Source organism: Acinonyx jubatus, chromosome B1 (assembly GCF_027475565.1).
Source record: "Acinonyx jubatus isolate Ajub_Pintada_27869175 chromosome B1, VMU_Ajub_asm_v1.0, whole genome shotgun sequence".
Taxonomy (NCBI): Eukaryota; Metazoa; Chordata; class Mammalia; order Carnivora; family Felidae; genus Acinonyx; species Acinonyx jubatus.
The window spans coordinates 93710751-93726905 of NC_069382.1; the positions used below are offsets into that span (position 1 = coordinate 93710751).

At 36.1% G+C, this 16155-nt stretch overlaps 1 protein-coding gene across 5 annotated transcripts in view; it reads left to right on the forward strand.

Annotated features, from left to right (window-relative positions):
- The window catches only part of SCLT1 (sodium channel and clathrin linker 1), a 216992-nt gene that overhangs the window by 102220 nt on the left and 98617 nt on the right, over nt 1-16155 (forward strand). For 4 of the 5 annotated variants that reach the window (XR_003422599.2, XM_015071782.3, XM_053216970.1 and 1 more), the window contains one exon: nt 8940-9031. The exons of the other annotated variant lie outside the window; for it this stretch is intronic. Coding sequence is in view for 3 of the 4 variants with exons in the window: in XM_015071782.3 (XP_014927268.1) it covers nt 8940-9031 (92 nt within the window). In the remaining variant the exon portion in view is untranslated. The remainder of the gene's footprint in view (nt 1-8939; nt 9032-16155) is intronic. 5 annotated transcript variants of the gene reach the window in all.

A 16155-nucleotide genomic window follows, 5' to 3' on the forward strand; every position in this document is an offset into this window, starting at 1 on the left:
TTCCGGAGATCAAAAGTATAACAACCAAAATAAAAATTTTATTAGATGGTTCAAGAATAGATTGGGAAAAGCAGAAGAAATAAGCAATGAACTTGAAGAAAGCTCAACATAAATTTTCCTGTCCAAAAAACAGAATTTAAAACGTGGAAGAAAAGTGAAACAAGTCCTCAGAGATCTATGTGAAAATATGAAGCAAGCCAACAAGAGTGTAATTGGAATTGTGGAAGGGAGGGAAACAGAAAAGATATCTAAAGAAATAATAGCTGAAAACTTCCAAAATTGGTGGTAAACACGTAAGATAAACACAAAGAAAATTACTTCTAGACACATCATGACAACGCTGACAACCAGTTATAAAGCTAAAACTTGAAAGCAGCAACAGAAAAATGGCATGAACATGGGAACAGTGATAAGAGTAATGGCTGCCTTGTAATTAAGAAATGTGGAAGCAGAAGGAGTTCAAGATGGCAGAGTAGCATGGAAGCTCTCATCTTGTCTCGAGGGTGAAACGCAAATACATCACCACCAAGCCATTTTGCACATCTAGGAAACTGAGGTTTAACACAATCTGCATAACTGGAGCCACAGAACTCGACAGGTATGTGGTGTGGAGGGGTAGACTGAGGGAAAGAACAGCCACGAAGGGTAGGAAGCTGTTTTTGCAGAGGACAGGGAAAGGCAGGGGAGAGTGTGGCGCCTAGGGAGAGCGCAGGAAAAGTACTCCCCCTGAAAGTAGCTGGAGAGAAAGACAAAGAGTGAAAACTCTCACAAGGGGCTGAATAAGAAATCTGTTCCCCAAAATGACTTATGGGGAGAAAGGAGAGGGTTTCAATACCATTAGGATTCTATAAACATTAGAGCACAAAGTCTGAAATTCCAGAGCCCAGTGCTGGGTGGTGGTCTGGTGAGGAAAAAGGGCAAATCCCCAAAAGAAGGCAGTGGGGTCTGAGGGGTCCATGTGCTACACGGAGCAAAGTGGAGGGTCCATACAGCCTCCCCACAGGCAAAGGTCCCAGCGGACCCCGGAGAGCAGCCACCTTTGCTGGTATTGAGACAGACACCAGAGTGCAGTGAAACCTGGTACCAGCTGTGTGTTTGAATTGCCACAATCTCAGAACCTCTCCTGCTGCGCAATAACACAATCGTTTTCTCAGGCAAGCTGGTGCCCAGCCATTGATCAGTGAGACCCTGCCTGAGAGAGTTGAAGCAGGTCCAAGCCCCAGGGTTCTCTGAAGTGAGGGATTTTAAAACACAGCCATGTCTGCGATAAAACTATGGAGGGAGGTGCTGCCTGGCAGGCTGACAATTTGGACACAGACAGGATAAAGGTGCAGAGTAGACAGAGACCTAAGACAAAGGAGGGGTACTTGATCATAGGTTGGTTAGAATGCAGAGTTCCTGTGCCAGACTAGGAAGCTAGGTGAAGCTATTTCCACCATTCCTGTATACATGCATGTGTGCATACTAGCCACACTGATCCACCCCATTAAGTTAAGCGGCGCTACCTAGTGGAGAATGGAGCCATTACACTAAGCCCCGCCCAGCTGTGCCCTCCCAACACATCCCCTAGAAGACCAGCACAAGTCTCTGAATGCTTTATAGAGTGTTTCATAGTTCTAGAGGAAACTGGATGTAACTTCATTCAGGTTGCATTCTGTTTGCTGGTTCATATACTTGTTTGTTTTCTTCTGTCTTTGTTTAAATTGGGTTTTTTCTTTGTTTTTTTCCTCCTTTTCCTTTTCTCGCATACAGTAAGAGAAAATTTTATTTTTATTTTATTTTTTCTTAAAAAAATTTAATTTTTTATTTTATTGTAAATTTTCTATTTCACTTTATTTCATTTTCTTCTATTTACATTTTTTTAATTTCTAAATTTTATCTTACCTTTTTTTTCTCTCTTTCCTTTTTTTTTCTATAGTCTATCACGCTTCTTTCCAGAAGCAGACCAAACATACCTAGGATTTAGCTTCCTTTATTTGACTTTTTGTTTTGTTTTTAATTTTTTAATTTTTATTTTTTATTTCATTAATTTTTTCTTCCTCCAAAATGACCAAATGAAGGAATTCACCACAAAAGAAAGAACAGGAAAAAATGATAGCCCGGGGCTTAATCAATACAGATATAAGCAAGATGTCTGAACTAGAATTTAGAACCACAATAACAGGAAAGCTAGCTGGGGTTTAAAAAGCATTGAATCCTATCTATGGGGGAAAAAAATAAGTAAAATCTAGTCAGGATGAAATTAAAAATGCTACAACAAAGATGCAGTCTCTAATGGATGCCACAGTGGCAAGGATGGACAAGCAGAGCAGCAAATCAGTGATACAGAAGACAGAATGATGGAGAATAATGAAGCAGAAAAATAGAGGGGAACAAAGGCAAGAGAGAACGATGCAGGACTTCGAGAATTTAGTGACTTATTAAAAATGAATAACATCTAAATCATAGGCGTCCCAGAAGGTGAAGAGAGAGAAAAGGGACAGAGGGTTATGTGAGCACATTACAGTGGAAAACTTGCCTAATCTGGGATAGGACATAGACATCACAATCCAAGAAGCACAAAAAACTCCCATTAGAGTCAACAGAAACCAATCATCACCAAGGCATATCTTAGTCAAATTCATAAGATAAACAGACAAGGAAAGAATTATGAAAGCAGAGAGGGAAAAAAAGTCGTTAGCCTATAAGGGAAGACAGATTAGATTCACAGCAGACCTATCCACAGAAACTTGGCAGGCCAGGAAGGAGTGGCAGGATATATTCAATATGCTGAATCAGAAAATTATACAGCCAAGAAATCTTTATCCAGAAAGGCCATCATTCAAAATAGAAGGATAAAGAGTTTCTCAGATAAAAACTGAAGGAGTTTGTGACCACTAAACCACTAAATTTTAAGGGGGAGTCTTTGAGTGGAGAAAAGATGAACCAAAACAAAAAAGATCAAAAGCAACAAAGACTACAAAGGATCAGAGAGTATCACCAGAAACTGCCAACTTCACAGGAAACGTAATGGCACCAAATTCATATCTTTTTGTACTCACTCTTAATGTCAATGGACTAAATGCTTCAATCAAAAGACGTAGGGTATCAGAATGGATAAGAAAACAAGACACATCTATATAGATAAGAAAACAAGACACATGTATATTTCAATACAGATTGAAAGTGGGGATGGTGAACCATCTGTCATGCTAATGGTCGCCAAAAGAAAGCTGGAGTAGCCATACTTAGACAAACTAGATTTTAAAATAAAGACTGTAACAAAGAGATGAAGAAGAGCTTTATATCATAAGAGGTCTGTCCACCAAGAAGATCTAACAGTTGTAAACATTTATGCTCCAAAGGTGAAAGCACCCAAATATATAACTCAGTTAATCACAAACATAAAGAAACTCATTGATAATAATACCATAAATTGTAGAGGACTTCAACACCCCACTTACAACAATGGACAGATCATCTAAGCAGAAAATCAACAAAGAGACAATGGCTTTGAATGACTGGACCAGATGGACTTAACAGATATATTCAGAATAATTCATCCTAAATCAGCAGAATACACATTATTCTCGAGTGCACATGGAATATTCTCCAAACTAGATCACATAGTAGAGCACAAATCAGCCCTCAACAAGTTCAAAAAGATCAAGATCATACCTTGCATATTTTCAGACCACAACGCTATAAAACTTGAAATCAACCACAAGAAAAAATTTGGAAAGACCATGCATACTTGGAGATTAGAGAAATCCAACTACAGAATGAATGGGTTAACCAAGAAATAAAGAGGAAATTAAAAAGTATCTGGAGGCCAATAAAAATGAAAACACAAAAGCCCTGGGTTGCAGGAAAGGCAGTCATAAGAGGGAAGTATACAGTAATCCAGGCCTTCCTAAAAGGAAGGAAAGTCTCAAATACACAGCCTAACCTTACACCTTAAAGACCTGGAAAAAGAACTGCAAATAAAACCCAAAACCAGCAGAAGAAGAAAAATAATAAAGGTTAGAGCAGAAATCAGTGATATCAAAATCAAAGAAACAGTAGAACAGATCAGTGAAACCAGGAGCCGATTCTTTGAAAGAATCACAAAATTGATAAAACCCTAACCAGATCGATCAAAATGAAAAAGCAAAGGACCCAAGTAAATAAAATCATGAATGAAAGAGGAGAGATCACAACCAACACCACAGAAATACAATAATATGAGACTATTATGAGCAATTATATGCCAACAAACTGGTCAATCTGGAAGAAATGGACAAAGTCCTACAAACCTATAACTACCAAAACTGAAACAGGAAGAAATAGAAGATTTGAACAGACCCATAACCAGTAAAGAAATGAAATCGGTAATTAAAAACCTCCCAACAAATAGTCTTGGGCTGGATGGCTTTCCAGGGGAATTCTACCAAACATTTAAAGAAGAGTTAACACTGATTTTTTTTTAAATTTTTTTTTCAACGTTTTTTATTTTTTTTTATTTTTGGGACAGAGAGAGACAGAGCATGAACGGGGGAGGGGCAGAGAGAGAGGGAGACACAGAATCGGAAACAGGCTCCAGGCTCTGAGCCATCAGCCCAGAGCCCGACGCGGGGCTCGAACCCACGGACCGCGAGATCGTGACCTGGCTGAAGTCGGACGCTTAACCGACTGCGCCACCCAGGCGCCCCAACACTGATTGTTTTAAAGCTGCTCCAAAATACAGAAATGGAAGGAAAACTTCCAAACTCCTTCCACAAGGCCAGAATTACCTTGATTCCAAAACCAGATAAAGACCCCACTAAAAAGGAGAACTACAGGCCAATTCCTCTGATGAACATGGATGCAAAAATTCTCAACAAGATACTAGTCAACGGATCCAACAACCCATTAAAAGAATTATTCACTACGATCACTGGGATTTATTCCTGGGATCCAGGACTGGTTCAAAATCTGCAAATCAGTCATTGTGCTAAATCATATTAATAAAACAAAGGATAGGAAACACATGATCCTCTCAATAGTGCAAAAAAAAAAACTATTTGACAAAATACAGCCTCATTTTTTGATAAAAACCCTCAAAGTAGGGATTTAAGGATCATACTTCAAGATCATAAAAGCCATATATGAAAAACCCACTGCTAATATCATCCTCAATTGGGAAAAACTGAGACTTTCCCCCTAAGGTCAGGAACACGACAAGGATGTCTACCCTCACCACTGTTATTTAATATAGTGTTGGAAGTCCTAGCCTCAGCAGTTAGACAACACAAAATAATAAAAGGCATCCAAATAGGCAGGGAGGAAGTCAAATTGCACTCTTCATAGACAGTATGATGCTCTATGTGGAAAACCCAAAAGACTCCACCAAAAAACTGCTAGAACTGAGCCAGGAATTCAGCAAAGTCCCAGTATATAAATTCAATGTACAGAAATTCCTTGCATGAAGCAGCAGAACAAGAAGTCAAGGGATCGATCCCATTTACAATTGCACGAAAAACCATAAAATACCTAGGAATAAACCTAATCAAAGAGGTGAAAAATCTATACACAGAAAACTATGGAGAGGTTATGGAAGAAATGGAAGAAGACACAGAACAGTGGAAAAACATTCCATACTCATGGATTGGAAGAACAAATATTGTTAAAATGTTGATTCTGTCTAAGCAGTCTACACGTGCAATGTAATCCCTATCAAAATCACACCAGCATTCTTCCCAGTGGTAGAACAAACAATCCTAAAATTTGTATGGAATCAGAAAAGACCTCAAATAGGCAAAGCGATCCTGAAAAAGGAAACCAAAGCTGGAGGCGTCACATTTCCAGACTTCAAGCTATTTCACAAAGCTGTTAATCATCAAGACTGTGGTACTGGCACAAAAACAGACACACAGATCAATGGAACAGAACCCAGAACCCAGAGATGGATCCACAAACATATGGCCAACTAATCTTTGACAAAGCAGGAAGGAATATCCAATGGAAAAAAGACAGTCTCTTCAGCAAGTGCTGTTGGGAAAACTGGACAGCCACATGCAGAAGAATGAACCGAGACCACTTTCTTACACCACACACAAAAATAAATTCAAAACGGACAAAAGACCTAGACGTGAGATAGGAAGCCATCAAAATCCTAGAGGAGAAAACAGGTAACAACCTCTTTGACCTTGGCCACAGCAACTTTTTACTTGACATGTCTCTGGAGGCAAGGGAAACAAAAGCAAAATGAAGTATTGGGACCTCATCAAGGTAAAAAGCTTCTGCACAGTGAAGGGAACAATCAGCAAAACTAAAAGGCAGCCAACGGAATGGGAGAAGATATTTGCAAAAGGCATATCAGATAAAGGGTTAGTATCCAAAATCTATAAAGAACTTCTCAAACTCAACACCCAGAAAACAAACAATCCAGTGAAGAAATGGACAAAAGACACGAACAGGCACTTTCCCAAAAAAGACATCCAGATGGCTAACAGACACATGAAAAGATGCTCAGCATCACTCATTAACAGGAAAACACAAATCAAAACCACAATGAGATACCACCTCACACCTGTCAGAATGGCTAAAGTTAACAATTCAGGCCACAACAGATGTTGGCGACGATGTGGAGAAAGAGGAACCCTTTTGCACTGCTGGTGGGAATGCAAACTGGTGCAGCCCCTCTGGGAAACAGTATGCAGGTTCCTCAAAAAGTTAAAAATAGAACTACCCTACAACCCAGCAATTGCACTACTAGGTATCTGTATCCAAAGGACACAAAAATACTGATTCGAAGGGGCACATGCACCCCAATGTTTACAGCAGCACTATCGACAATAGCCAAAGTATGGAAAGAACCGAAATATGCATCGACTGATGATGGGTAAAGAAGATATGGTATCTATAGACAACGGAATATTTCTCAGTGACCAAAAAGAATGAAATCGTGCCATTTACATCAACTTGGACGGAACTAGAGTATATTATTCTAAGGGAAATCAGTCAGAGAAAGACAAATATCATATGACTTCACTCATACATGGAATTTAAGGTACAAAACAGATGAACATAAGGGAAGGAAAGCAAAAATAATACAACAACAGAGAGGGAGACAAACCATAAGAGACTCTTAAATATGTAGGATGAACAGGGTTGCTGGAGGGGTGCTGGGTGGGGGGATGGGCTAAATGGGTGAGAGGCATTAAGGACATGTGTTGGGTTGAGCGCTGGCTGTTATATGTAAGTGATGAATCAATGAATTCTATTCCTGAAATCATTATTACACTATATGTTAACTAACTTGGTTATAAATTTAAAAACATAGTAATAAAAAGAACAATCTTGGAAGCAGAGAACATTGGAAGAGTATGTGAAGTGCTAGAGGAAAAAAAATGCTGTCTACGAATCCTGTGTCAAGTGAAACTGTGCTTTTAAAAATAAAGGGAAAATAAAAGCATTTTTAGATAAACAAAACAGAGAACTCGTCACTAGCAGAGCTATTCTTCAAAGCATGATGATGGTTAATTCTTTATGCTAAAAGGAAATGACACCAGATGGCAACTCAGATATAGGGAGAAAATAAGAGCAATAATAATTATAAATATGAGATAATATATGGACATATTTTTCTTTTCTCTAACACTTTTAAAAAATTGCTTTAAAGGAGAATTGAGCAGTATATGTGATGGATTTATAAAGTACACAGATGTAATATAACAATGGCACTAAAGACTAGGATGATACATGGAAATAAATACATTCCTGCAAGGTTCAAATGTTTTTTATGAGTTAAACATTAACTCTGAATAAATTGGGATAAGATAAAGATGCATGTTATAATCTCTAGAGCAACTACTAAAAAATAATTTAAAGAGATACAGCTAAAAGCCAATAGAATTAAAATGGTATGTAAAAAATGTTTAATACAACAGAAGACAAGGAAGTATCAACGGGTTTTTTTTAAGGTGGTGCCAATCAAACTGATTTATTTCAGAATGTTGCTATGTCAGAGAAGAAATATCCTGTGATTATAACAGGATGCTGTATAACCACGTTAAAAGAGCATATTCTAAAGGCTGATTATCTACATACAGTTCGTGCTGTGTTTTGTTAGACTTACACTATAGAAGTAGATTGAAATATTGGTGAAACTTATAATGACTTTTGATTACTGTTTTTCTAATATAAAATTAATAGGTCTCTTCCCCCTTTTTTATTTAGTATATGTGTGATTTTTTTCTAAACTGTTATTGCTGGTTTTCTTTTTTACTTGTTTAAAAATTCAACTTTATTATTTTTCTAGTTATAAGGGTAGTGCATGCTATTCATAAAAATGCAAATACCATAGAAATACACAAAGAAAAGCACAATTTATATACAAAATATGCAATAAAGAGATATACAAAATTACCTTGCAGTCAAATCCCTAGGAAGTAATAACTGGTAACAGATTATTTATAGCGTAAAGACCTTTTTTCTGTGTGTGTGTGTGTGTGTGTGTGTGTGTGTGTGTGTGTGTGTGTACGCACACATATACTTAAATTTTGTTTAATGTAAAATGAGTCATACCATAAATACTATGCTACAGAATTTTTTTAGTGAAACATATTTCATGGACAGCTCTCATATTTAAATGTTTAGTAATGTTTCTTCTTTAATGTTTATTTTTAAGAGACAGCATGAGTGGGGGAGGGGCAGAGAGAGAGAGGGGATCACAGAATCTGAAACAGGCTCCAGGCCTTGAGCTGTCAGCACAAAGCCCAACATGGGGCTGAACTCGTGAACTGCAAGATCATGACCTGAGCTGAAAGTCAGTCTCTTAACCAACTGAACCACTCAGGTGCCCCTGTTATCCCTTCTTTAAACTTACATAATAAATTCTAGAAGTATAATACCTTTATAGACTGAATTCTTTTCTTTATGCTATATAATGATGTATTATATTTTCATATACTCAGAATTCCAATTTCTTTATTTTCTAGGAGGAGGATATGTTGTCTGCCCAGGGAAGAGAGGAAGCATCAGATAGGCGTTTACAGCAGTTACAATCTAGTATAAAACAATTAGAAACAAGGTAAATTGTTAAATACATCTAGCTTTCTCGGTTACCTTCAAAAGGTATTCCACATTAGAATTTCAGTTTATGATATTTTCTAGAATATATATTTTATAGTGCTAAACAAACTATACTTGTAAGTTTGAAATCTGATTCACTGGACATTATTTATTTTAAAAAATCATGTTCAAAATATTGGTATATTTTGAATGGATATTCAAAGACCATTTCTGTCTTACCCTTTCCCCAGTCAGTCATTGCCAAGTTAAGTGAATCCCCAAATGAAAAACGTTCTTTCCATCTTAAAGCAGAAAAAGTTGGGAAAAAATTATATAGAAAAACTAATTGGTAGAACCTACTTACTAAGTAGACACACAAGAGAAAAAAAAATACCCAAGAAATCATTATAGATGTTTGCCCTGGAACCTTCTGGAGGAGTAATTTCAGTTGTCGTTGAAGGTCTAGACTACTTTTTAAATGTATCTGTAGGTTGTTTTTAATTGCTATCTATTTCCTTAAGAGAATTGAAAATTGTCATTTGTAATCTATTAAAGATACAGTGACCACAGCCCATAAATTCACTTTATGGTTTATAAATGAAATATCTACTCTGATTGGAATCTCATAAATAGCCTGCTAACGTGAGCACATTAAAAATCAAGATCTCCTTGGGGCACCTGGGTGGCTCAGTCGGTTAAGCATCCGACTTCGGCTCAGGTCATGATCTCACAGTTCGTGAGTTCGAGCCCCGTGTCGGGCTCTGTGCTAACAGCTCAGAGCTTGGAGCCTCCTTCAGCTTCTGTGCCTCCCTCTCTCTCTGCCCCTCCCCTGCTCATGCTCTGTCTCTCTCTGTCTCAAAAATAAATAAACATTAAAAAAATTTTTTTTTAAAAAAAATCAAGATCTCCATTCTAGTCCATGGCTAATTTATTGTTTGTTCAGAAGAAAAATTAGTATACTTAACCTTCTGTTTCCTGTGCTTCAAAATAGTAATGAAAATATTATTTTCTCATAGCAGGTTGAGAACTAATTGATTTTAACTACTAACTTGTGATGAAAGGAGTTATAATTTTATGTACGAGGGTCTTGGGTTTTTGTTTTTCAGTTATCTAAACTTTTCAGCAGTTGATTGATTTATTGTACTGCTGCTTTCCTGAACTTCTTCGTGTTAACCTTAGAGAAAAAAATTTGTGATTGTAGATTTTCATTTCTGTTATCTTAGTGGCTATTCTATGCTATGAAAAATGCTAGAGACTTGAGACAGTTAACTGAATAGTGTATCAATTCCTTTTGATTCTGATAGCATTGAATCATAAAGAACCTAGGTTTTTGGGTTTTTTTTTTTTCATTTTTTTTTCATTCAGCAGTGCTTTTAGTTGTCTTTTTAATGTTGAGAGTTTGTGGTTTTTTGTTACTCTTGTTTTATTTTGTTTTGCTTTTAATATAAAGCTATAATATGATCTAACCAAATAGCTCTGTAAGAAGAGATCACTGCCTATATAAGAAAATCTAAGGATATTTTTTAAAGTCCAATATTCAGCTAGCCACCTCTGAAAAGGAAATTGTTACATTGGCTTCCTTTTAGAGCTATTAAACTAATATTACTGTTAGAATAAAAACAATTATATATTTTAAACTTTAAAAATCTCTTGTATTTTACGTAGGAGAAAGCAAAGTTATTAGTATATTTGATATGTGTTTCTAAACAATATTTAGCTAGTATGTTTTAGGTGTAAATGTATCTTATTTAATGGAACTTGCAGTTAGAAAAGCTATGTTTTGGGGGCGCCTGGGTGACTCAGTCAGTTAAACGTCTGACTGTTGACTTCAGCTCAGGTCATCTCACAGTTTTTGAGATCAAGCTCCATGTTGGGCTCTGTGCTGACAGTATGGATCCTGCTTGGGATATTCTCTCTTTCTCTCTCTCTCAAAATAAATAAACAAACTTTAAAAAAAAAAAAAAAGATAAGCTTTTTAATGGTCATCTTTGTTTCACAAAATCGAAGACATTTTTGCCTCAATAAATGCTTTTTGGCATTATTAAAATTATTATTTATTTTTAAAATTATTGTTTGTGATTCTTTCAAATGCCACAAACATCTGAGAAGCATTAAGCCATTTCCTTTGTCTTTCAAAGAAAGGATCCCCTCCATTCCCCTTTTTAGATGATTCATGGATCCTGGGAATTAATTACCTCCAGAGAATGACAGTTCTCTCTGGGAAATATTTTGCTGGTTTGTATATGCTCAGCTTGAATAAGGCAGAAGTTAAATGAGTTGAATTGCTCTAAGTTACCTCTTCATATTTTTAAATTTGATGTTTCTTTTAAAATGAGAATATGCAAATAGGACTACAAAACCTTCAGTTATGTGACTGGTGGAAAGTGAATTTCGTTCCAATCATTGTTCAGCTTTTTATTTTCTATCCCTACTCTAAGCATAATAGAATACATAAATTCTTTAATTAAAGATGTTGAAATATGGTCTCGATTTTAAGTAGAATAGAAGGCCATGCATTGGAAATTAGTGAATATGTCGGATAAAATATGGAGGGCCTTGGAGATAGTCAAATTTGGATTTCATGTGATGTATTACAGATTCTTGAATCAGGATTACATGATGAAATTAATATTTTATGAAGATTAATTTGATGATATTTTCAAAGTGAGGCTATTTGGCGACAGGAATATAAATTGTTGGAGGAGAAAGATTTTGAGATTTAGAGGCAAAGTTGCTTTGATTTCTGGTTGTAGTGTATTCTGTCTTTGTACCTTGGAGGAGTTAACCAACCTCACTTAGCTGTAGTTTCTTTAGTATTAAATGAGATAAGAATATATAGGGAACCTAGCACCATGCTTATTATTTTACTTTCTCAAATCTTCCCCTTCTTTCAGAGTAAAGTTAACTTCTTTCTAGAAAACGCACAATTCTTTTCACTTTCAACCTTTACCTTGTATAAGATTTAGGATTTAATAGAATGAACAAGTATTTGGAGGAGAACTAGTCTACTTATTAGACTAACAAATGATGAGAATTCTGAACAGTAAAAAATGGTTTTTGGATCTTAATTGTTTTAATGGTCTTAATGAAATAGAACAAGGTAGAATAAAGTCTAATAAACTGTCACAAAGAATAAAGCAGTCTTCAGTGTTACAAAGAATAAAAGTCTTAAATCTTTCCCACAATTATAGCTCTTTGGATTATTATGAAATGTTTTCAAACTAATCTGAGTATTTTTTTAATATTGACCAAATAAAATTATTTAATTATATTATTTCTGTAAGGTGGTTTTTATATATTAGTTATAAATTGGCTTTATTCATTTTTAATTTTATTTTTATCAGGAAAATATATATGCATTGTTTCAAAATCGTATAGTACCACAAGCATTGTAATGAAAAATACATTCTTGTTAATTATCTCATTTTTTCACATAGTAAGTTTTCTATGTACTTTATACTCATTCTTGGCTAAATACTCTACCAAAGCTCTAAAATGACTCTCAATCTGGTCAACCACATGAGGTCATTGCCATTACATCCTTTTCTTAAAGAAATCCATTGGTGTCCTCCATCCTCTGCCTCAAACTGTTCACTAGGACTGATGCAAGCTCTCATTTTAAAACTTTAATTCACTAGGTCCTGCGATTTCCTTCTTGCCATTCCTATATTGAAGCCTGTCTTTTGCATCCCCATGAATGCTGCTTTCTTTCTTAACTCCCCCTCATTTTGATGGATACCACCAAATATCCATTTGATGGATTCATCAGCTTTCTGAAGATACATGGGATACATTTATTAAGATGTTGCTTATTTAGAAATATTTTTATCCTGCTTCAAAGGTATTTGATAGTTCCTTGAGTAATGAATCATAGGTTGAAAATCCAAGGTTTTAAATCACTTATTCTTAGAATGTTGACATTTTCCTTATATTATCTAGCCTTTGGATGTAGGGAAAAAATTCCTATGTCATTCAAAATTCCAATATTTTCTCTTTGACTCTTCTTTTCCCTCTGAAGACTTTTAGGATTATCTACCACCCCCACCACCACAATCAGTGTTCTAAAATTGCAGTGTGCACATTCAGTGAGAATCCCTTTTCATTCATCTTACTGGGAACACTTCAGTCTAGAAATTCATGTCCTTCGGTTCAAGGAATTTTCATTTGATGGTTTTATTCATTTTTTTCCTCTGTTCTTTTTTCTTGAACTTAATATGAGTTTCATATTGGACCTTACGGATTGATTACCTAATTTTTCTATCTTTTCTCCCTGATTTTCCATTCCTTCATTGATTTTCTCCTTTCTTGGAGGTTTCCTTAAATTTTCTTCTAACTAGCCATCTGTTGACTTTTTTCTTTTAATTAATTTATTTTGAGAGAGAGAGAGAGAGAAAGCGTGCATGAGCAAGCAGGGGAGGGGCAGGGAGAGAGGGAGAGAGAGAATCCCAAGCAGACTCCATGCTGTCAGCACAGAGCCTGGTGCAGGGCTCAAACTCAGGAACTGTGAGATCATGACCTGAGCTGAAACCAAGATTTGGACACATAACCAACTGATCCACCCAAGTGCCCCATCTGTTGAATATTTTAGTTATCATAAATTTTATTTTAAAGAGCCATTTCTTATTCTGTTTCTTTTTCTGTAGTAGCTTATTCTTATTTAATATATAATATATCTTAGTTCAGTGTATTAAATATGTATCTTATAAGGTTTTCTTCTGCTATCTGCATTATCTGTGTTCTCTCTACATTCCTTTTGTTCTGTTTGCCCATCTGTCTTTCTTCAAATGCTTGGTGATCCTTTCTATCTATTGATATTTAATAGTAAGACACCAAAGTATTTGAGCAGCACATATACTAAAAATTGGAATACAGAGAAAATTAGGATGGCCCACATGCAGATCTGTGAAGCATTCCATATCTTTAAACACCAAACTCATAGATAGAGACAGACTGGTGTTTGCCGGGGAGGGGGTAGGGGATGGAATGGGAGATGGTGGTCAAAAGATACAAATTTCCAGTTATAAAAGAAATAAATCCTAGGATGTAATGTACAACATGGTGATTACTGATAATAATACTGTATTGTATATTTGAAAGTTGCTAAGAGAATAGATCTTAAAAGTTTTCATAAGAAAAAATTATAGCTGTATGTGGTGATATATATTAACTAAATTTACTACAGTGAACATTTTGCAATGTAAAAAAATACCAAATCATTATGTTGTATACTTGAAACTAATACAGAGTTGTATATCAAATCTGTTTCAGTTAAAAATAAATAAAGAGTAGGACCCCAGAAAGCAGATAGGAAGCTAAGTGTGTATAGGTGGGTTGGGATCTGCCAGACTTTATTATGTTTAGTCAGTAAGCTGGCTTTTTCCTTAGGCAGTCCCCATATATGAGAATCTTTCTTGAGCCAGTTTTCCCAGGGTAGGATTCATTAATCTTCTGCTGTGGGCTGAGTAGAAATGCACAAGCGTGAGTGTATTCCAAAGTTGAAGAAGGAGTCTGGAAGTAATGATGTTCAATATTCAAACTTTCACTCAATACCCTGGGTTTTGGTATGTCTTCTGATCCCCAACTTTAGTTGAAATGACCACCCCCTGCTGTGTAGTTATAGATACATAGATCTGTGGGTTGGATCTGTACCATTTAAGTGGAAGTTTCTATTTGGCAGTATAGTATATTTACTAGGAACACTGGCTCTGGACCTAGACTAAGTTCAAACTCCAGCTTCACCAGTAACTAGATAAATAACCCTGGGCATGTTGATTACTCTCTGTACTTCCGTTTCTTCATCTATAAGATAATTATAATGATATAACCTATCTCCTATCTTTTATGTACTATAACTTTATATCCTATCTCATAAGTTAATGATGTAACCTATCTCACAGCATTGTTGAAGATATTGAGGACTATGTTTTCTTTAACATAAAGTACATAGCACAAAGAATGTTATTACAAGTTTTTGCTATTATCCTTGTTGTTACCATTATTACAAAGATGGAATTGGACCCAATTTTAGCAAGTTGACAGGATTCTTGCAAGATTTGGCTATAGAGCATGTAGAAGCGCTTTTATTAGAGTAAGAATAGTAGTAATACACCTTTTATGTTATAAAATTGTGAAAACCTATATATTTTGAAACTGATTATCTGAATCTGCTTTACTGTAATTCCACTTGACTCCTAACACCAGTCTGACTTTACAGAGCCAAGTGGTTGCTGGGGCTGCTAGACTGTTGAATGCATGTGAATCTTTTGTTTGCAAGGCTTTTTCTGACATGAGTGTTAGTGAAGCCTGGAAGTGAGCGTCAGAGAGACTTGTCTGAGGATTGGAATGCACACAGTCCTAAACAAAGCTTGCTTTTAAGAGATGAATTTGGCATATGCCTTTCATGAGTTACTTGCTCTGCTTGACCCTGAGGATGCCATGGTAAAGCAAATGGCTCAACTAATAATGCTAGTAAAGTGCCATGTGCCCTATACCTCTTTGGGAGAGATAGGGACTGCTTCATCTTCTACCACCAATGCTTTAACTAAAGTGAAATAGAATGGGGGCGCCTGGGTGGCTCAGTTGGTTGGGTGACCAACTTCAGCTCAGGTCATGATCTCGCAGTTTGTGAGTTTGAGCCCTGCGTCAGGCTCTGTGCTGACAGCTTGGAGCCTGGAGCCTGCTTCGGATTCTACCTCTCTCTACCCTTCTCCTGCTCACACTCTGTGTCTCTCTGTCTTTCAATAATAAATAAACATTAAAAAAAATTTTTAAGTGAAATAGAATGAATAATGTCATATATATAAATCATCACATTAAAATATGAGAGGACTGAATTCCATTAAAAGGCAGAGACTTGCCAATTTTGATTAAAAAGTAAGGCCCAGTAATATGTTATATTAGAAAATACCTAAAACAAAGGATAAATGAATTAGAACAAAGATTTCAAGGAAAGAAAGATGATTTATTTTAAATTTAAAATAAAAGTTTTAGCAGCGCCTGGGTAGCTCAGTAGGTTAAGCGTCCAACTCTTGATTTAGGCTCAGGTTATGATCTCACAGTTGTGAAATCGAGCCCCACATTGGGCTCCACACTGGGTGTGGAGCCTGCTTCAGATTCTGTCTCTCTCCCTCTCTCTTTCTGTCA